This window comes from Grus americana, chromosome 7 (assembly GCF_028858705.1).
Source record: "Grus americana isolate bGruAme1 chromosome 7, bGruAme1.mat, whole genome shotgun sequence".
Lineage (NCBI taxonomy): Eukaryota > Metazoa > Chordata > Aves > Gruiformes > Gruidae > Grus > Grus americana.
Window position 1 is genome coordinate 308,060 of NC_072858.1, and position 22,782 is coordinate 330,841.

At 42.1% G+C, this 22,782-nt stretch overlaps 1 protein-coding gene across 4 annotated transcripts in view; it reads right to left on the reverse strand.

The window, feature by feature from the left end:
* INPP5A (inositol polyphosphate-5-phosphatase A) overlaps positions 1-22,782 on the reverse strand; it is a 254,961-nt gene that overhangs the window by 63,775 nt on the left and 168,404 nt on the right. For all 4 annotated transcript variants that reach the window (XM_054831733.1, XM_054831734.1, XM_054831731.1 and 1 more), the window contains exon 9: positions 14,642-14,726. In XM_054831733.1, coding sequence (XP_054687708.1) covers positions 14,642-14,726 — 85 coding nt within the window. The remainder of the gene's footprint in view (positions 1-14,641; positions 14,727-22,782) is intronic.

Below are 22,782 nucleotides of genomic sequence, written 5' to 3' on the forward strand. Positions count from 1 at the left end.
AGCTGCGTTAACTGCGCCTCTATGAAAGGAGACGCAGCCGCCGTCTTTCACTCAGAAAGCTCTTGTACCATTGTTCTGAACGAAAACCCAAGCCATATGAATCTGAAGATTTTTATCTGTCACCACACGACAGTCTAGATAAGGTGGCCTCAACTATAAAGGAAACAGAAGTGATCAAGCTTTGAATTACATGCCAAACGATTTAATGCAAGAGCAAACTAGTGTCTCCACACAAAGGTGTTTGCTGCCTGACTCGTATAAATGGCCTAGCACAAATAAGCTTTATGTATTTGAAGCACTGCCATTTGTCCGTTCTCCGTAAGCATTACTCCATTTATCACCACTCAGTGGTCAGGAGGTGCCATTGTAAACTCCCTAGTAATGATAGGGTTTTTCTTCTGCCAACACTAAATGTGTGTCCAAATCTAAACAGAAATAAGCTTTTTCTTTTTTCACAAACTATTGATCTTGGTTCCTTACTGTACTTTTCTTCCATTGTTGAGAATGACTCTTTTCAGGTAAAAATCTGCTAAACACATTTTTTAAATGTTTTAACATAGCTGCACACGTACCCAGAGATTTTGTGTCTTCAGTTCATCAACTCTCACTGTATTTCTGACTCCATCTCAAGAATGCAACTTGCCACTGCAATGGGAGTTCCTGTGTATAGTACAGAGGCAGATATGATCCTCTTCCTTGATTTTCAGATGGATTCCAAATTCTTTCTTCTCAATTTTGTTTTTGATAAGCCAGTAAAATATCATTCTATACTACAGGGTGTACTTTTGAAAAGATTCCTTCTAGGCTTCAATTTATGATCATGAAAATACATACACATAAGCTTTTGATACACTCCTCCAAATATGCAGAGTGCAAGCTTTTTTTTTTTTCTCCTCTTATTTTATACCATCAATGGGTGCCTTTCAGATACTAGTGCATAATTTGTCCGTAGATGTTAATATTTTGTATCATGGTAACAACCAAGAATAAACCAAAATCTAAAAAGAATGTGTTTTTTTCCAGGTACATCTATTTCTTCTAAAATGACATAATTCTTAGATGAAGAAATAGACATTTTATAGCAACTATCCAGGTGATACTTTGTGTCAGTTGAGCTGATGAGTTTGTATACTCGATAGAAGCAGAAAGAAATTAATAGGTGACTTTAGTTAAATATTTATTACAGGCTTTGACTACGCATTCCAATACTCCATTTCATTACTGAATTACACCTGCCTTTATAAAAATAATTTTCAAGTCAGGGTATTATTAAAGGTTAGTTATATGTGTGTTTTGCTAGCCACAGTCCCTGCAACACGATGAGCCCTCTTGCCCTGCCTTAAAGGAATCGATTGCTAACAGGCTTAGAGACGAGCACGCAGTGAAGTGCTTCCTGTGGTCTGACGCCAACGCTCCACGTGTTACAGGTGCAAGACCCTGGACACCGTCAAAAGGTTTGGCGCACAAATCTCAGGATCTGTGTCTTAACGAGTACATCATCAAGCAGAAACGAACCTGCAACCCTATTAGACAGATGAGCACTGTTAAACCTGGGAAGGCTGCAGTGGGTACCTGGCATTAGTATCTTATTAACTGTAAGCCAACGTCAAGGCAATTTTTCTACGTGCATTTGAGTGAAGTCTCAGCCTCTTGAACTAGCCGACTTGAGTAACGCTGCAAGGTCTGCCTCCAGCAATTCTGGCTGCTCTGTCAGGAGCACTACTCCTCGCGCTAACAGGTATCCTTGATGAAAGGCGCACGCCCTCCGGCAGCCTCCTCCTTTCCCCTCCACCGCGTCATTTGGCGTACGGGAGCCACCCGGGAACGGAGTTTGTCCTCAGAAGCCCCCGGGTCCTCAACGCCAGCCCGCGGGTCGGCAGGTAGGTCGCCGGCAGCAGGCGGGCACCAGCGAGAGGAGGGATTCGGCCCCCAGCGCCCCCCATCCCCGTCGCGCCAGCTAGGTGGGGAAGGGCAGGTGTGGCAGCAGCCAGCGCGGCCGGGCTGCGTGGAGACAGGCGCTGCTGGTACTGCTGTCACCCGCCGTCAGCCGGTGCCAGCTGAGCCGCCCAGCTGCCAGTTGCTGCCACGCAAGGCATAAAACATACACCCCGAACAATCACAGCAGCAGAGCCGAGCTTATAGACTGCATTATTAATTAGTTTAATGACGCTCAGCCCTATTAGAAAGCACAAGATAATTGTATTTAATTTGTGTACGTTTTAATTACGGCCCAAGCGGTGCCAAATTTGATCAACGTATCATCTTTTCTGTTCTGCTCTGTAACTGCGTTTGTATTAATTTGCATCTGAAACAGGAGGAACTGCTAAGCCCTACTGGGAATAGAGTTCCTTTTCGTTTTTGAACAGTGTCATCCTTCACATCGTGATGCCGTGCGAGACCTCTGCCTGCTGATGACAGTGTCATCTTTTCCTGTAGCCACAAATTAAAAGCAGGTTTACGACCACATGCTACTAGCCCCAGCAGGGCCCCGGAGGAGGCAGCCAGGGAACCATTCATTCACTCCTCTCTCCCCTTATCCATGATGGAAGGAGAAACAATTGCATCATTTAATTTACTATTGCAATGAGGATATGGCTCATTGGCCCCTCGTTGTTTTGAAGATGGATTTAATTAACCTCCTATGAATCTTGCCAATAAGCGTGGCAGCATCAGTATGGAATGGAAGATGTCAAAAAATCAGCTGCAGAGATGGGTAATCAGTATTTCTGAGGCTAGCTCTGCTGAGAGGACTTACGACCACAGAGTTTTGGCCCCAGCAGAAAGCTGAGGAACACACTGAGTTAATACACTACGGGCTTACCTCTGGGAATCTGAGCTCAGGTTTGACTTAGACTACTGAGAAAAAGAGAGGTAATTGAATAATTCCTAATAGCCACATATATCTTTAATGCAAAAACCATTTGCGATCACTGGAAAATAAATAATTGCAATTAACTACACTGTTAAGTAAATATACAGTCCCTTGGGGAAGCAATCTGCATGCTTTTATAAGTCTGGCTACAATATGAAACTCATCACAATGTCTATGAGAGTAATTTATAATGAACATTTAGCAGGTGCCTCAGATGGGTTGCTGCAATTTACATTCATTAATAAAACTGTCCTTATTACACCTGAAGTTTTATGCATTTTAATTTAATAAATCTTTATTACATTTTCATTTTACACAGGATTTTGTTTCCAACATTTCCTAGAATCAGTTTAGCTTGTAAAGAAACTTTAAATCTTTATGTGACAAAGTTATTTACAATGAACTATTTGAGAAGATAAAACCAATCCAGGATCTTAAGCACATTTCTAACTGGAATGAAAACATGATCTGAAGCTTGTAAGCTGTTAAGAATATTTACTCCATGATATGCAGGTTTATCTCAGAAATAAAGCAATGCCATTTTTCTTTTATAAGGATGGCTTAATATCACTTTACTGAAGGAAAAAGGGAACCCTATTGCAGTTTTAAACTACCAGCCACTATGGAGCAAAAGAACGCATTAACTGAAGAACACGAGAAAGAAAGAACAATTCCTTTCACGTGTGTAAAAAAGGCTCTTCTGCGTGATTTGTAGCACTGTATTAGAAGCTTTCCTTCCTAACTGTTTAAAGATTTAATAGGACATAACAAGGTTTCGACAGTCCTGATCCAGTCAAGATTCAGTCAAGCTTTAATTAATTTGCTACTTTTGTAAGAAGGGGTCTGCTTGTGGTAGCGTTTGCATACCTGTGCCATTTTGTCCTGCTGTAAAAGCTACAGGAAGAGGGTCTGTTCTTGTCTCACTTTCCACAATTAACTATTCTTCAATGCAGCAATCAGCCAAAAGACACATACCTCCTCCCAGAAATACCAAAGAGGTTCTTTTTTTGTCCGAGAGTCCGATTTTGAGCAGCTTAAGGGCATAATTGCAACGTTAAAACATTGTGTGTGAAATGGCGCTGTTGTTGACCCAAAAAGATGCATTAATCAGCTTCAGTTCTCGCAGAAGAGAAAAGATAGAAGATTAGACCTTGATGTAAGCCTAGAATAGGTAGAAATAGGTTTCTTAGCTGTTGACAAGTTTTCATTGCATCAGTATTTCCAACCCTTCCAACTACATTCGACAACTCATCACTACAGAGCAATAAGGTTTGAGATCAGCCTCAAAACATGCACAAATCACCTGAAAATGTCTATTTATTGCTACGTGTATATTCAGCATCTACTCTGGCATCACACAATAGACGATGAAATGTGTACAAGACATGAGTTTCACCTCTTGCAGATTTTGTGTCTCTAAGGAGAATAAAATAATCTAATTATATGCCCAAACAACAAAGACCGGTTACACTTCATAATCCAAACTATTAGTAATTTCACATCAGCAATTCTTGACCACGTTCTTTCTCACACTCTGATAATTTAGAAAAAGATTACTTTTCCACATACTTTTTCCTTCTTGTTTTAAGACTGAGTTGTTAAATAAGAACGGGGGAAGAGCTGCAGACGTTTCTGTTCTCCATATCTCAACCAGCAAATGGAGGGAAGGGGTGAAGATGTGGAACTGGGTGCAGAACCTTTTGAGGGATGGAGAGAAAGGGGACGAGTGAGCTAGAGAGAAGATTGGGAGAACACACCCACAGCTAAGATAAATGTCTTCATGAGAAACAAAAGGGATTTTTCCATGGCCCCAGAGGCAGAAACCAGGTACCAGCTCATGGCTGGGAGAAGAGAGCACCCAGGTACACAGAGATGGATGAGAGCTGAGATCAGGAATCCTTACCCAGGCAGTTAATCCAACATACAGATGTTTGTAGGCTCTTGCCCTTACTAGTTGTGAGCCCACTGCCACGTCTGATCCAGCTGCTGGAAAGATTCCTTCCGTCTTCAACTGCTGCCACCTCATGTCATTTCTCAAGCCTGTCATGCAGTGAGGTGCTTCTTTCTTAAAACATGCTTCTGCTTTCTCTTAGCGATTACCCATTTCTCGTTTGAGCCAAGACTTCGGCAATTTCAGCACCAAATCGCTATGCAGTTATTAATTTTCTCATCCTGCTCCATGTGCAGAAGAAGAATTCAGAATTAAAGCAGTGGAGAGAAAGACTGCCACCTTTTTCATATTTTGAGGCTAAGGATTTTTTTTTTATAAAGGGGCTTCTTCATGCCTTAACATGGTTTTACTGATGCCTAGCACCAGCTACCTGTGATGCCAATTATGTACTTGAGATTTCTTTTCACTTTACCAGTGAGAAGGGATCCAACTGAAAAGTGTTCAGCGGTTGCAGCTCTTCACATAAACCAGATATGCAGCTACTACAACGTGTAGGGTGATACCCTGCTATTCAGAAATTATTTGGTCCATGAATAGCGTGCTGGGCTGCATTAGGAGCTGCCAGCAGGTCGAAGGAGGTGATCCTTCCCCTCTGCTCAGCACTGGAGAGGCCACACCTGGAGTACTGGGTCCAGTTCTGGGCTCCCCAGTACAAGAGAGACATGGACATACTGGAGAGAGTCCAGAGCAAGACCACAAAGATGACAAAGGGACTGGAGCATCTTTCATACGAGGTGGGGCTGAGGGAGCTGGGACGTTCGTCCTTGAGAAGGCTCTGGGGGATCTTATTCATGCACAGAAGTGCCTGATGGGAGGGAAGGGAGAAGACGGAGCCAGGTTCTTTTCAGTGCTGCCCAGTGAGAGGGTAAGGGGCAATGGGCACAAATGGAAATGCAGGAGGTTCCTTCTGAACATGAGAAAACACTTTTCTACTCTGAGGATGACCAAGCACCGGCACAGGTTCCCCAAAGAGGTTGTGGAGTCTCCATCTGCAGGGATATTCTAAACTGAACCGGACATAGTGCAGTACAACCTGATCGAGGTGACCCTGCTTGAGCAGAGGGTTGGACTAGATCTCAAGAGGCTCCTTCCAAACTAAATTACCTCTATTCTATGATTGGGACTGTTTGAAGATAGAAGTAAGTTATGAACCAGCATTAGCAGACAGGTTCATAGTCTAGCTGGAAGAGTAAAACCAACTTAGTGATTTCCAACTGTAATTCAGGACCCATGAACTTGAAAGAGCACATGTCCTAAGCACAGGTTTCCAACACATATTCTTTTCTATTTCTGAAAATGCCTTGTAGTTCCCCCATTAGAGATTTGAAACATCACCTATTTTGTAAATACTGCGGCCAACATAGTCCCTGTGTAATCTTTGTGGTCACTGACATTCTATTTTCCTTTAGAGGTGTTTCTGTGCAAGTACATTACTAGGCTGAAATGGTTTCAAAGAACACAATTCGCATAATCTCCACTTTAAACATTTTCCAATTTAATAATTTTCCAACTGTAATCACATTTTCTGCCATACTAAATGGAATGGTATTTGTGATTACAAACCCCAAAATTGCCAGATTATTTCAAATCATTGATTATGTTTATAAGGAAACAAACATGAAATTTTTAGCTATGGAAATTATAAAATGCTTAAAATAACAAGCATCATTATCATATGGATTTACTAGAGAAAGATGTTTCTAAGCTTTTGTTTCAATTTATGAAATTACTGAGGAAAATATATAGTCATAGCTAGAAGAAATGTCACATACAAAGTTTGTTTTCTGAAAATACTCTTAAAATAAACTGCTAAAGAGAACAATATTCCAAAGATACAGAACATGATTTAAAAATATTTTAGCGCTTCAGATGCCATGTTATGCTGTCTAGAGCTACTGTCATACAGCAGATGACGGTTCACTTATCCTGCGCTGAGGAATTCAGCAGGACCTACAAGAGTTTACCACTTGGCTATGAATTAAATGGAGGCAGCTGAGATCTTACATGTATATGTATAGACATCTGCACGTCATCACTGCCTAGAAAAGACAACAATGTCTACTTTGGCTTTGGATAGGGAGGCAGAATTGCATATGCCCACGACCACATACACTTGCTTCTTCATGCTATGTCAGTATTTTTAATACAATTAAACATTACTAATTTCTCCTGAATGCTCACCTGTCAAAGCAAAAGAGAATAAAAAAAAAAAAAAGAAATGACTGCTGTGTTTGCAACACAAGAATGTGCAATTCTTACATGCACTTTTCCCGATGTATTCAAAGCATCTTCTGCAATTACTACTTAGTTAAAAAACCTCACACACTCCTATATACATTTGCATCTGCCGAGGCAGCCAGATGGTTAGTGATGACACCAGTACTGCAAGCAGACGGCAAGAGCCTCATCCTGCCAGATGACCTGGTTTTGCTCAGGGAAGCACACCTATAAAGATGAGAAGGTCATCAAGTCTCCACATCCACCCACAGCCTGACCACCTCACTGAGAATCAGGTTTCCAAATCAGTGCTAATTGCCTAATTAGCTATTAATCTTTTTGATGACAATTACTAATGGGTCATTTGATGGCTGGAGTTTGCAAAGATCCTAGTTACTGCACAGAACACAGGACTCCAAAATGAAACAAGGTCAACTTAAAATATTTCTTCAGATCTGAGTAAGATCTAAATCAATTACTCAGACAGAAAAGGCTGTTCATCAGCTTTTTTTTTTTTGAACAAAAGACATTTGTTCAAAAGAGTAGAGTGAGAGATGTCTTAAGAGGACAAGGTCTATGTTTTGTAGACAAACACATCACAGCAGTAACAGGGAGTGCTCCTTGAACTTTTGCTGGCACAAGCACACTTGATAAAAAGATACGATGCCACCGCTGTCTTTTTCAAAATGAAAAAGTATTGCATTGTGCCAAGACCGTAGGATCAAATGAAAGTTGTGTGATTCGTTGTAGCATTAGCAATATGGCAGGAGCTAAAAGTCATGCTAGAATGAAGTCGTTCTTATTTTACTAGATAATATAAAGTCAAGTGGTCAGAGGTGGCAAGGAGGCACAACGCAAGTGAATGATGGAGCTCGATATGCAACTTCTTTATGAGTAGTTATTACCTTTTAAAAAACATTTAATCAGCAATTCCAGTTATGGCTTATCAAATGGCTGCTTGGCAGAAGTCTAGAAAGGAAATATGTTGGTTGAATGTAACCCATTAAGTAGATAGGGTAGGTTTAGATGCAGGAATTCCTAGTTTGAAAGCAAGGACTTTGCTTTTTACTCTGCAGCTAGAGCCTGAAAGCTTTTCGTAGGCCAAAATGACTGGAATCCCAAAACAGCATTTCTGTTGCTACCTTTATAAATGTTCATATCTGATACACTTTATCCCTCTCCAGCTTACCAAGTTACTATCAACCCTAGCAAAACGTCCCTTAGTGAGGGAAAAATGAAAACTGTTTTTTCTGGGTACAAAGTGAAGGTTATGGTTTACCTTGGGCAAATGGAGTTTGTGATTAATATGATCTCTTACAGACCTACCGTTTGCATACTGAACTTCATATTCCTGAACTGCAATTCTTGGAATTGGTGAGCACAAAATTATCCTTCTTTTTCTCTTGGAAGGACAAGGAACTTTAAGAGACTTTTGAACCAGCGGCTAGCCAGAAACAGGTTTTTGCTCCAAAACAGTCAAAATAAGCCCAGTTTATTAAGCCTGATTGTACTTTCCTAACATGAACAAAGAGTATTAGGAAGATTTATAGGTAAGAGTTTCAGAGGACAAGTGATTGAGACAGAAGAACAGAAGGAGAAATATTTCGACGGATGACCACAGCCCGGGCTGTGAGCCGCGACGCTCCGGGCTGGGGCAGCGAAACAGCGAGAGGCGGCAGCGCCTGACTGAGGCACCGCATCAGCCACCGAGTTCCAGCGAAGTGCTGGGGCTAACGAGCACGGGAATTCTCTCTTGTTTTTACACATCTGCTCCAACAAACGAAGGGGAAAGGGCACCTCTGCATGTTAAGGACACAAAATGACAGCCCGCACGGGACGCCAGTGCGTGGGCAGCCCTACAAATTTACTGACGGGGGTCGTGACCCTCCCTCTTGCACTTCCAGAGATCCATGTGAATGAGGAGGCAAGGAGAGATTTATGGGACTGATTCTGCTTCCACTTTTACACTAGGAAGTGTTGGTATAGTTTTGCTAATAAGTGGTTTCGATTAAAAAAAAATCAAATATATATATCATGATAAAAGTGGAGATCAGAATGGCCTTGGACCCATCACAGCGTGGAACCCTGTGTGGTCCACAGCAGTCACCGGAGGTGATAAGCTGCTGGCTCTCAGGGACTGACGGGAGAGAATTAACTTACTTCTTCCACGCATCCACTCACAGTAACTTCACTTATTTCTCATACCAAACCAAAAGAACCTGTCCCCCTCAGTTCTTTGTAATAAACCCCCTCACCTACGCTTCCACAAACTTCAGTTCCCTTCCTACCCTTAACGCGCTTCAGAGATTTTAGTATCCTAGTTGTACTAAGCCGATAGCCAACTAGGCTATCAGTCTTGTTTAACTTCAGAACCTCCAAGCATTTACCCTATTACGTTTTTTGAAGAACTAAAACACTAAATCATAATAATTTTTAAATTTCTGGAATATTCTTCAAGTTCAGCCTGCAGTATACCTCATTGCTGCTGCAGATTTCTTTAAAGTCACCTCATCAAATCTCCTTTCAATTCAATGTCAGAAGATAATTTTCCAGAAACAGGAAAAATACCTATGTCACACACACTACTATACATTTGCAATGCAGTTCTGATAACCACAAAGAATGCAGTGACCTATCTGTATTATCTTTAAAACACAGGGAGAGCAGAACTTTGTAAAAATTATAGAAGAACCATCTTCTACACAAAGAAACATCACAAATTCATGTTTCTGTGAAATGCTGTGACAATGCCTGTGTTAGAGACATTGCTGAGAAGATGATACATACTAGAATTCATAGCCAAACTAACATAAAAGTGTATAGTAATTTAGTATATGTTGTAAACACTTCCATAACATGCTGGGAATAGATCTGCTGGGAGATACCTGGAAGCAGTGGGCAAAAAATTGGAATGCTGTACCACCCAAAAAATCTAGCATTTAAAAACAAATTCTGTAGGCAAATCTTTGAATTTAAACAGCAGCAAACTACTCGGCCGATTTTGCATATATAGGATTTACTGAATTTAGCTGACCATCAGAAAAGAAATTAAGGTCTTAGAGCATACCTTAAAATGATCGAAACGTGAGGAAATGTAAATCTGTCTTTTGTATATATTGCCTTACTAAATACATTTCCTACTCAAAAGGTTTATTTTTGTAAACACTTCTAGCATGAAGAATGACAAACCGAAGATGTTTAGCACCAACCGAATGCAATGCCAGCAAGACGTATCCCAGCAGCAGTGCAGAAGTGTCTGTAATCTGCTGGTCTGAATGGGTCTACAGCAGATCTTCAGAAAGGCGGTGCCTTCTAAAAGGCTAGGCTGCTAACACAGGATTTTCTGGATGTTTTACAGTAACAAAGTAGTGGCATTTACCAGCGCTGTCTGCCCTCACGCAGAGGGACTGACCGCACAGCTCCGCTACGCAGACACACCAGGATGTGCCCGGATCAGGCCCCCCACGGCACCGCCAGAGCAGACCAGCGATAACTCAGCATACGCCTCAGGAGGACCCTCCATGCTACCCCCGCCACAGCACCGGGCCGCACCGGCCCACGGGTGCGTGAGCCCGGAGGCACAGCGTGCAGGACGAGGGGAACCTCGCACCAGGGCCGGGCAGACCTGAGCACTCCCGCCTCCTGCCACGCAGCCCCGTCTGCGCTCGCCCCAGAAAACCCGACAGAAACCCCTCCGAGAGGTTTAAAAGGCACACTGACGGGAGCAAGTCAGGTCAGAGTGCCAGACAGGGTCCCCTAAAACTCGCCCTGAGGCGGCGGCCCCGGGGTGAGCTCGGGCAGGGCCGGGGCTGGCAGCCCAGGTCCCCCCGCAGTCCCACCTCCCCGCTCCAGGGCGCACACAGCCAGGGCCGCTGTCATTAACCGCTGGTGAGCGCAAACTGCACCCACGGCATCTGAATCGTGACGAAGCAGATACCACTTGAGAGACCATGGATCGAGCCATTGATTAGGTGTGCAGGTAACGAAGTAACGAGGTGATGTTTATTCTTCAGCCTGTTGATGCAGTGAGCCGGAGGGGTGATTTGCCAGGGATTTAGCTACCAGACAAACTTCTGAGGCTTATTACTACAGCAACACCAACCCTTTGTAATGAATGCTTAGTAGCATTTCCACGTCCATACATTTATTTTTAGGTAAACGTTTTCAGGGGGCCTTAGCCTGTCCCAAGGGGAGGGTGGCATCAAGCAGGCCTTACGAGGTCTCGCAGCCAAAGCCAACACGGGCATCACTGGCCGAGACCCCGATGTCCTCGACGCCTGGCACACATCCAGAGCACGCAAATGTCTGAGACTTCGGGGAAAAAAGCCTTGTGGTTCCGGGTCCTCTCATGACCCCTGTATTTTGAATCACACATCGGCCCAAGAAAACTGGACTAAAAAAACCTTATCATTGGCCCTTTTCAGGCTGAGGACAACTTTAAAATGCTTTAAATGGCTGAGTTGTAGGTATTTCTCCGAACATCATCACACCAAGCTACAAATTATGCTCAAACTATAATTCACATCTGCTATAAAACAATTGTATTCACTATGCTTGTTATGCTACAGACGTCCTATTTCTTTCTTGCCAGTTTATCCCTCTGGACAATGCACTTGTTAATGCACGCATGGAGCTCGGAATTGCCAGAAGCCTTTACCTGTTTTATTGATCCCCCCCCCGGATTACTCCAACAACAGTAAAGCAGATTTTCCTAGCAAGGAAATCAATATCATTTAGATTAAGGTTCCCATAAAATGTTTAATAAATTATATATTAATGATTTGTCTATTAATTATGAATTAATAAGCACAACATTTTTGGCATCTGATTTAGCACACCGCACTTCAGTGTCTGGACTCCGCATTTGAAACAGCTCTCAAATTCTCCCTTTCAATGGCTTAACTGAGAAATCCTTTAGAAATATACTTCATTCTTTGTGTTTGGTATAAGCACAGCCTACGTTTCCACAACACATGCATTGCTCCTAGCATCTTGGTGTCCAAGCGTTCAGCACACTGTGGTCTCAAGAGGGAATTCAAAAGGTCAGTAAGAAAAGCAGAGATAAAATTAGTAATCTATACAATGATGACAGGTCAATGGATTGACCCTTAAAATTCCTAGTATTTACTACACCGCTGAACAGTTGAAAGAATGGTTAATATCGGCAGTTTGCATAGGCACACCTTTAAAACGCCAGAAGGGACCAGGCTATTTTTTGGAGCGTGAGGTTCCTACATGAGCAGGGGCTAACGCTTCAGCTGGCACTGAGCGTTAGGTTAGCAATCATCACCTTTGGCCGCTCGTGTTCCTTTTCTGCCACTGCCAGTTGTGCACGGCCTCGGTCAAGGCACTCTGCCCTCTGCCAGCTTTAGAAAAACGGCACAGCTGAGAAACACCGTTATAAACTAGTTTGTGAAGTGATTTGGGATTGGATCTTAGATATCTTATATACAGTCCAACCATTAGGTCCTACCTAGAATAATCCCTGCCAGAGCTGCCCTGTAACTCTGCCCTCCCGAATCGTACTCAGAAACCGATCTGTGTCCTAGGAGCCCGGACTTCATTGTCAACAGAGTGACGCCTTCTACTGACTCATTCGTGACTGTTCTGGTGTTCAGATGCTGTCCAAGACAAACGGCCTGTACCATCACTTCTGTGTAGTAAGCTACATGAGACAACCACTTCTTAAATCTTTTGGATCTTCTGACATACCAATTTGTAAACAGCACCAAATGCAGAAGACTACAAAACAATATGACTTCAACGGCACATACGTAAATGACAAGTGGAAGTTTCTCTATCTACTTTAATTACGTTTAATTAATGTTGCAATGCAGCTGGGTGAAGTTCTGGTTAATGGGGTATGCTACTTCTCAAAAAAAAGCAACAGAAAATATGTAATATTCTAATGCTTTTTACAGTCACACATGCATACACCTTGTCCGGGAAGGATGGGTAAATTAACTTGATTCATCTTCAAATCACCTCTTGTATGCTCATATGCAACAACATTAATTGACATTGATAAAGCATTCATAAGATAAGGAGTACAGTGTCAGGACTGAGAATCACCAGTACTCTTACTACCTGTTGTGCGGTTCACTCAGTATGCATCATCTGTGGTTAGTGACATTATTATTTTAGAAATGGATCACTTTGAAACTCAGAGACATAAACACAGGAATCTTAATCTATCGGTAATAAAGCAAGCATTCTCTGCAGTTTCAGTCCTCCAGACTGTTAGGCAGTTAGTAAGTTAGAAAAAACTTATAGTGCCCGTCATCAATACTGAGTGTAGGAGGTAATTCTGCTGCAGCATGATTGATAGAGGTGATCTCAGACAGGAGCGTTCTAATAATACTATTGCACCACTAGCGAATAAAAAACAAACCAGCATATTATTTCAAACCCAAGTAATCTATAAACATTGATGATAACAATGGGAACCACAGTGTAGCAGAGCAAGATTTAGTCCTTAACATACGCAGCATGAAGCTGCATATTCTAAATCGGTGACTTGAATTTCATTTCCATTATGCTTTAAGTTTGTTGGTTAAATGATTGCAATGTGTAAAGGACTCCAAGAAGCAGGTTATTAGGTACGTACGCAGTGCTGTACTGTCAAACTATTTTTCAACAGATGAAGGACTAATCATCACGTAAGGAAGGAGAACTACGCCGCACCTGTATGACGGGTAGCCAGCCTTTGACACACAGGCCACTTACTTCCCGCTGCTTGATTTACAAAATAAAAGCTTTTGGTTTAGAAGATACATGCTTATCCTCAAGGACACCAAAAAGACACTAAAGTATCTCTAAGAATTAAAGTGGGAAAACCATGAGATTAAATTGGTTTTCAGCCTGGATATTATTTCTGACCCTGTGTTACCTAGAGCCGAGCTTCAGCAGTAGCGCCAGGGAACTCACGATGAAAAAGGTTTACTGCATTCTTTTTGGCTTTGTACAAATCTTCCAGTCACCCTTCCACACTGAGATGCTACTGTCACAAAGGTTTGCACAAATGTCTGCTTGTATTTTTAAAGTATGGAATTCCACCACAGAAATTCCTCTCTTTTTCACCCCCAAGAGCAGAAATATAAGCCAGCAGTTACTCGCAGTAAATGACTGTGAGACTCACTGTGACCTAGAAACCCGCCAAAAGTCACAAACATACAACAGAAATGTGGTGTCCTGTGCTGAGGCTCAAAGAGACTTCAAACAAGGAACCTGCATGCCTGCCAGAGGAGGAGACTCCTCAGGCACCGTGGAGACTCCAGCTCTGAGCTCAGTGGGTACCCGCATTTTCTCCTTTCTATACGCAGGACCTTGGACTCCGCAGTCCACTGGCATCTGCAGCCAGCACTCGCTTTGCACTCTACCACTGAGAAGAAATGCAGCACGTCAGCCGTGGTTTTAATTGCTTCAGCAGGTTCACAACAGCGATTCTTCCTTTCCCATCAGACGTTCCTGTTAAAAGTGTTCTAAGCCACGTCTGATGTCAAGATTAGTTCATTAAGTCACTTTTAGCTTCTCCACAGGAAAAAGTATTTGAGAAATAAAAACTGGTATGGTATACAACAGAAGAAAAATAAAAGTCCTACCTCTACTACTGCTTTGGCATCCAGTCTAAAGTTGAAATCTCCAAAGACAAAATACGAAACTTTCTCAAACCGTTGATCTATAATTCTGGGAAAAAAACAAACCAAAACAAACCTGTCATTCAGCTTTACGTATATGCGAGCATGCACAAATACATGTATCTCTTCTTTTAAGCACAATCTCAGAAATAATTATTGGAATGATCGAAACTACCAGTTTACACTGGAACAATATATTAATCATGTTTTTGGGCTGATTTTTTTTGCTTAGGCAATTCTGTCTTTGACCCCAGTAAAAGAATACATTTGCTTTCCTCTATCTGGCTGAAACAGCAATTTGGAGGAATGGAAGTTTGCAAGCACTTAGTGCAAATAATGCAGAACCAGCACTTGGGTGTCGCGGAAATCTTGAGGGCATCATGGAGGCGCTCCACACCTTTGGAACTTTAAGTATATGGCTTTGGGCTGGGCAGCGAAGAATTGGGAACCCCAAATTAGCAACGAGTTCAGAATACATCTACCTGCAATCGCTTGCTGAGTGAGCTTCCTTACCTGCAAGACCGTGATCATAATGTTTACCAGCGTTTGTTAGCACTCTATACAGTTTCTAAATGAAAAGTGACGTTAGGGCTAAACACGGATCATCGCAGCTGACAGAGACTGATCTATGAGGGTTTTCCTGCCTCAGTTACAGTTCTCTAGAAGACGGTTTTCTTTTTTCTCTAAAGCAGATTTTTACTGAGGTTGTAGCTAACACCTAAAAGGTGATCTTTCCAGACGTGGAGTAAAGATTGACTTTTTTCTCAAGCCTTTGCTCAGTACTCAACAGGGAGATAATGGTTTACTGTTCATCTTTCAAATTTTGTATTATTAAAAGATGTTGTTATATTATTAGCTTATCTATAATCAACAACAATTGTCCGGTACTCTTAACAATGTGCAATTTTACATGCTTCCAGAGATCTCGGCATTTAGAAAACCACTGATTCACGCCTTATTTCAAAACAGGAATCAATACAATTAGTTTCCCATCAGTAGCTGAGGAAGGTATGAGATACCTGAAATGCAACTGCTGCAGCTACAAAGAAAATACACAGACAAAATGCACCAAAAACTGGAATGGTGTACTAGATGTACAATACATATATGAAAAAAGGAACAAATGCAGGACAATACATTCTGAGAATATATAAATATGTGAGTGTTACGATGCCAGAAACCCCAACCGAGCCAGAGGCAGGGACCCATATAGGCAGGTAAAGGATTGCAAAGCAATGCACAACAAGCAGGCTCCCTGGAACAAAACTGCCCAGCAAGGAGGCATTCACCTCAAAAGGCCTTAAAAGTTTTAATACACTACATCCATTTGGACTTTTCAAAACTATAAAGAAAGATACAACATTGGATTTACAGTGAGATACTGCTTCCTCTCTTAAATTACCTCACAGTTTTAGTCAACAGTAATCTATTGTGTTTGGAATATTATTCTCTTGAAAAATTAATGTGCATTGGACCTAAGGCAGTGATCATTTGAAGCAAAATCTCTTGCAAAGACTTATCCTTTTCTGGTATGAAAATCTCCAAATCCTCCATTCAGCTGACAAATTATTGCAGGTACTGTTAATAAATATTGTCTACTGTCAGCTCCCAGCAAGCACTGAGAAAAACCTGTCACTCTTGACCTGTACGTAACATTAGTTTGATTAGTGCCCTCATAGCACATTAAAGGAAAATGAGAACTTAAAAGTTAAACCATTTACATGACCACAATTTGCTAACACCATCATTGCAAAATCTGATATGCAACTTACACATAAGAAAAACTGATTTTGCTTTGCCAAGTTTCCTGATTCATATCTTAGTTTTGGCTTTGCTCATTGCCATTTACTGCTGACAATGAAATGATAGATATTGCAGGAATGACATCAAGGACTACAGAAGGCCTCTTAAAACAAATTGATATTATGAGAATGATGCCTGTGATTGTTTTACGCAACGACAGATTTTCCAAATAAACAGACTGTTCCAAAAATAGCCAGTTGAAATGTCTCCTAACCGAAGAACAAAACAGCTGATTAGTCTGCTTTTGATCAATTAATTGAAATTCAGTCATTTCTTAGTCTTGCACATTACCTGATTTAAACATGCACACAAATCAATGCTGGCTTTAAAACTGGTAATTTTAACCAGCTGCTCCCCTTGTAGTTTCTCTTATCGGACCTTTTAGAAAGAGTGTCTCATGACAGACTGAATTAAAATAGTCCAAATGTTACTTCTCAAGGATGATGTCTTAAGTGGCTGCTGTCCTATCTCCTTTTCACAGGTGGTGACATTTAGGTGTACAGCGAGGGATAGACACATACATGCACTTATTAAATGATCTGGGATACCTACCAATAAAATACGCTTTAAATGACTCAATATACACATGTAACCTCCCGTCCTTGCCATTGGAACTTATTATTAGTTCAAGAGTTCCCAAATCTTAGAATTATTTCAGCACTTTGGTACTCTTAGCTCTGTTTTGAAATACTTCCTGGTGCCTACAATTCCACTGAATCAGTGGCACAAGAGCTAATCTTCTTGATTGTGCTTTTAGAATTGGACTCCAAGTTAGCAAAGGAGATGGCAATGAAGAAGACTACAGCGATACTTCCTCCCCCAGGAACACGCAGGAAAAACATCTGGCACTGGGGGACTCGGGCAGAAATCGTGTCCTGCAAAACACTCTGAGCCTCACCAGCACCAAGGACACACAGCGAAGGTGTCAGGACTGCAGCAAGTGTTCTTTCTGTGTTCCAAGCCGCAAATACATACAGTTCATCATGTGTACAAGAAAATGAGAACTCAGAAGACTTTTTTTTTTATTATCACTTTACAAGAACGGGTGCTTGCAAACTAACTAGGAAGGTTTCAAAATCTGTGTTATTCTACTTTGCTATTTGTTTCTATAACAATACCCTTCCTCTAACTATGTATCAAATAATCCTTTAAAAATGTTGCCACGAATCAGTCAACGGAGTGATAAATCTGAATCACATAAAAAGAAAAGCAGCAACCCATGTCACCAGCATTAATCTAATGTTTTCAGTGGGAGGACCTAGTGCCATTTCTTTAAACTTGTACTTGCTGACTACCAGATTATCCCGAAAGGCTTCAATATATTTTAAGGCTCTATGGTTTCCTGTACAACTTTCCTAAATGGGTCGTGGCAAAATAGGCAACTCAGGCAAAAAGTTCCCGACTGCAGAGAAGCTACAAATACTTCCCTTCCACAACTCTACATGTGAGAGCAAACAACAGATCCTCAGTGCCCTAACTAGCTGTGCTGCGTGTTGTGACCTGTGCGGGGCCACCAAGAGATGACGGGCGATCAGGATGTATCCAACGCTTGAACGCAAGCAAACCAGAAAACTTTTCAAACAGATTACAGCCCTTCCTTTCCAGAAAGAGAAGTCTTCCCTTTGGAACGGCTGGCAGAACACATTCGCTCTTCTAATCCTTTGCTCTTGCTCCAGAAGGTAGCGCGTACGAGAAAAGAGTTTATTTGCACTTAGAACATACCAAAGAAATTTGCGCATTTGGAAATCAAAATAACAAATTCAATATGGCAAATAAGGACCACTGGAAAAAATGCACGCTTATGAGTGGATTTATTGATGACCTTGTTAACTTTAAAATCATGCAAACGTAAATGCCATAGATGATTTCTCTCCTACTAGTTCCACATAGAGCTGTTAATTTCACAAGCAGTCCTTGATAATATTATCAGATTCTTCACACTCGGAACGCATTAATTATTTTGCCAGTTTCAAACTAATTCTACATTTTTAAGTGAAGGCTCTACACTGGAAGCCTGCCGGACTGGTTGGGTTATTGTGTTTCTTTTCAAATTTTGCTCTATTTTGAGAAGAGGCAGACCAGAAACAGTTTTTGAATATAGAGCTGAGTAGCTTTTTAGACACGACAGGACAGTAAAGGAATGAAAGGCTCAAGCAATTGGAACTTTCAAGGCAAGGTTACAGTCAAAGTTAGTCACATGCTTAAATGCTTTGATGAGTCGGATCCACAGTTCACACTTTTTTTTAAGGAGTAAACCTCGTTGGTAAGGGTGCGAATTAATGTAAAATTACTATAGCAACACGTTTAATTCTTATTTTGGTCTAACAACAGCAGGTTGCCTCACGCTGGATGTCAGCAACTGCTTTACAAACCCAGAAAGAAGCTACTGTGCCTGCAGTGGAAATGTACTTGCTCGGCTGTGTCGGTAAGACCTCTGGGATAACAACCTCCGCTCATCAGTGCTTTTTAGCGTGGCGGTCCCCTGACACATTTTCCTGAAGACCTGTGACAAAAACTGTCTGTTATTCTGGGTGCGTCAGGAGAACTGCGGGAAAGCTGTGAAACCCTCCGTGCTGCGACGCTGAATAGCTCTAGCTTGGCCTGGACTGTCCTGCCGGTGATGGAAGCGGTACCCAGCTCTGAGCAGGGGCCGGCCAAACCCGTGAGACAGGCAAAGCTAACGAGAAGTCAAACGAATGCCACAGTAGACACAAACGGTGAGGATTTGGTCTTGGAGCCTAGGATATGCCAAATTACTCTGAGGTAAAGCCTCTCAGTCTGGAGGGCAGTGTCAGCTGAACTGACTGTGAAGGGAAAGTTTTTTCAAAGCCACTTAGGAGATCTGGATGGTGAATTCCTACCAGGACTAAAACAAGTGAGAGAGAGAGGTTCCTCTTCTCCTCAATACTACTGGAAATCTGGGTCTAGTTATTAATCTTGGTTTCTACGCAGAACACCAAAAGGAATCGCTTAGCATGGTCTTAAAATGAACAATTCCGTGTTATTGGAATCACTGAAATAATTTTTTGATTTATTTTAAAGTACTCATTACCGTAGTTACAATTAAGGTTACTTTATGAAATGTACCCTCTTTTATAAAAGCTCTATGGTGTACTGTATACATGTTTCAAAGCACTGAAATTCAGCCAGAAAATAACAGGGCAATCAGAAACATGACCGACTTTCCCTTGCTTTCATACTTTCCCCCTTCCCATACTGTGGCAAGAAAGGAGAAAACAAGGAGGCAGCTAAATATCAGCGATTTGGTCATGGAAGAGAGCAGCTGAACATGATTCAGTGTGACAAGAGGCACTGTGATTTGGCTAAACCATTTCTCAGGGCACTTTGTAAGGAGGATCAGCAGCATTATTCCTTTAATAGCCATGTCTAATGCAATAGCCAGCTGGGTTTTGTCCCAGACCAAGGTATCAGCATCAGGTCAGAAGGTAACATTCTGTTTACACGATTATTTCCTAAAGCACTTATCTTCTCCTCGGTGTGAAAGTTGACTTTTCTGTTTGTAAGGAGGCCTAAAGAATTGAGGGAATGGGAAAAATTAGCTACACTGAGCTGGAGCTGAATGGCATTAAGTGGGAGGTCTGAGAAAGGCTGCCGCGGCGCTCAGCAGGACACCTTATTAGCCGCGTCATCGCAGTTCATTCAGGCAAGCCATACCAGTGTCACCAGCATTCCCACACAAAGACAAAGTTCTTCACACAGTCTATAAACATGCCTCCCTGGCCAATTCATCCTAACTTGACACCGCTGAAAAGAGGGGCTTGAGGGGTTTTCTGTTTTTTTTTTTTTTTTTTTTTTTAACCACAACAATAACATAACAAAACAAAACAAAAACCTTGCAGCTCTGCCAAGCAGGCTGAATGGAGAAGAAGGAGGGACGCTGTCACGTTTCTTGGGAAGAAACAATCCAGAGGTCAAGCCATATTTTATTCAGTGAGCAAATTTTTATAATAACTAAATGTGTTTAAGCTAAACACTACTTAATATGAGTACTTCCACATTTTTCATATAACTTCTGGGGTAAGAAATTATCTTCCCACAATCTCTTCAGTTTTGCACATTAGCCGTGCTGAGGAATTGAAGGTACAAAAGCTGCTTTTACAGAGAAAACGTGACTGCCTGTATAAAACGTTCCTTCCTAAGTGAAGGAACACAAAAATCACAACTAACTACGCAGAGAAGAGAGGACGGCTCCGTCTCGGTTCAGCAACCATTTCTCAGGTTGAACTGCTAAACTTGTTTGTTGTTGACCCAAGCAGAGCTTTGAACCAGAGGTTCTGTTTTGATCTCAGTCTAGTACAAGTAACGCTGGCCTACGTCTCCGCATGGGATGGAAAAGCCTTTGCACGTTGCAGCCCCAACACCCCGGAGCTTGCGCCAGCAGGGCCGTTTGCACCCTGGCTGGCTGCAGCGCGGCAGGAGTCACCGCGGGGTCACCGGGAGGGTCACCGGGAGGCTACGGGCACGCAGGCAGCGCTGCCAGGTGCTTCGCAGCATCCCGCGGCCCCACGCGCAGGCAGCAGCCTCGTACGTCACGGCTGCGCTTTGCGAAGGGCATGCTCAACTGACGCTTTCTTGACGAGAGGATCTTACCCCAAAGAGGAATGCTTAGAAAGGGGTTAAAGAAAAAGAAAGGCAGAGAGTGACTTGACTGTGCCACCGTGGGAGCCAAGAGCTAGCATGGAGGTAGCAGGTGACCTATGGATAAGAAGGTTATACACACTTTCTTTTCCATAGACCTGTAAAGCCAGAGGTAATAACAACTCCTGCAGTGACTTCTGGTGGAAAGTCAAGGAACGACGACAGCGAAACCTCCTCCACCCCAGCCATGTTAAGAAGATCAAGAAGAATGGAAACGTTAGGTCTTGGCTTATACAAAACTAGACGCAGGATTGCTGTGCGTCCTTTCAGACTTCTGCTGTTCCTATCCTCATTACTTTTTCTCTTAGGAGTTTTAGTCGAAGAGATCAGCTTGCACACCTGCACCTCAAGAACTGGTCCGTGGGGGATCCACCTCCAGCTGGAGAAAGCTCTGAAAGACAGGACCTTGTCATCTCTTCTTCCGCAGCACAGTCAGCGCTCAGCTCGCACCACTTTGCAATCTCCAATACACATTTAGAGACAAATTCCAGAAACCGCCCCCCCCAATTAATTCTGAATAGAAGTTACCTGGTGACTGTCTAAGTGTGCCTCAAAAGACTTGATGTAAGTGCCTTCATTGGCATGCCTAAAGTGTTGTAGCACTGTCATTAAAAAGATAAAGTTTATCATATTTTCGTGCCCTGTTCTTTCTGATATAATAGCTAAAACCTATTAATAACACCAAAACATCTCAAAAGGTCAAGCGGCATACAGCAAGATGAAGGGAATTGTCAAGAAGCTCAGGCAATCACCTTAGCACTCAAGACATTTGCCAGGGCTGTTTAACTAATATGTGATGTCCACTTTTAATTTCAATATAGTGCCATTTGGGCAAAAATGTTGTATTTTTTAATTAATTACAATGTCAGCAGCTATTAAGATTAAAAGAAAGACCACATCAATAATAAATACTTAATCCAAAGAAAGGATTACAAGAAGAGCAATGAAAATCAATTTTTAGAGCTGGAAAATTGTGACTTTTTCCTCACTTGACTGGTATTTTCATTATATTGACAAAACCATGATCTTACCTGACACTGACATTCGCCTAATGAAATAGCAGCCATGTATAATGATGTAAGTACTTGTCAATTTTGCTACAGGAGAATACAATGCTACAGCACCAGCATAACACTGGTGTTATGTTACAAAGAAATTTTTTTGCTCTTCATCTGATGTAAGAGAAAACAACAAGAAGAAACTAGAGAAATTGCACATCTTTTTGTATCCTCCTTTATCATGGCAGATTAAAATTCTCCCACGTAACTTCCGGAACTCCTCAGTAGGCAGCAGATAACCAGCGTATCTGCGCGAAGACTGAGACGCTGCAGTTCTTGCTCGCTGTTCTGCAGGGCCTGGATGTGGTGGAGCAAAGCAAAAATCCTGCGTTCACTTAGTGCTAGAAGTGCAAACAGCATGCCAGAAAATAACCAGGATATGCGGCAATGGGATGCTGATCCATTAACTCATTAAGGCTGGGAGAAGTATTTTTTGAGGCAAATCTAGGAAAAATTCAGAACAGAGGCGCTGTACGTCCTGTGCAGTTCGTCAGTGGAACAGTGGCAGGATGGTTAAGAAACCTTGCCAGATTTGTATCACGCCAGGCTTGCAACAAACGTCTTTCCCAGTCCGACCTCTGCGGA